Source organism: Myotis brandtii, unplaced genomic scaffold (genome assembly GCF_000412655.1).
Source record: "Myotis brandtii unplaced genomic scaffold, ASM41265v1 scaffold854, whole genome shotgun sequence".
In the NCBI taxonomy this organism is placed as follows: domain Eukaryota; kingdom Metazoa; phylum Chordata; class Mammalia; order Chiroptera; family Vespertilionidae; genus Myotis; species Myotis brandtii.
Window position 1 is genome coordinate 391,446 of NW_005371468.1, and position 378 is coordinate 391,823.

At 62.7% G+C, this 378-nt stretch overlaps 1 protein-coding gene across 2 annotated transcripts in view; it reads left to right on the plus strand.

Moving 5' to 3' along the window:
- The first annotated feature begins 6 nt into the window (after positions 1–6).
- The window catches only part of UBE2L6 (ubiquitin-conjugating enzyme E2L 6), a 9,344-nt gene continuing 8,972 nt past the window's right edge, over positions 7–378 (plus strand). For both annotated transcript variants that reach the window (XM_014532182.1, XM_005884774.2), the window contains exon 1: positions 7–43. In XM_014532182.1, the coding sequence (XP_014387668.1) occupies positions 17–43 (27 nt within the window). In that variant the 5' untranslated portion in view covers positions 7–16. The remainder of the gene's footprint in view (positions 44–378) is intronic.

Below are 378 nucleotides of genomic sequence, written 5' to 3' on the forward strand. Positions count from 1 at the left end.
CACACTCGGTCCCGAGATGACGGCGTGCAAGCGGGTGGCGAAGGTAAGCGCACGTCGGTGGCCCCTTTCTCACGGCTCCCCTCGCCGTCCCCAGTCCCTCTTCCCGCCGTCCCTCCCCGGACTTCCCCGCACACACCTGTTCGTGCAGGTTCCCGGGCTGCTGAACCTGTATCCCCGCCCCTCCCGGAGGAGGAAGGGTCTGCGAGAGGGGTCGGCGCTGGAGGTTTGGGAGCGGAAGGATATTTCGTGCCGCCGGCTCCGTGAGCCGTAACGAAGATGGGGATTAGCTGGCTCTCCGCAAACTGGTTTCAGTTTCTTTTCACCTGCCAGAAACTTGTGATAACGGTTGTTTGCGTCTCAGGTGCTGAAGGGTTCCAG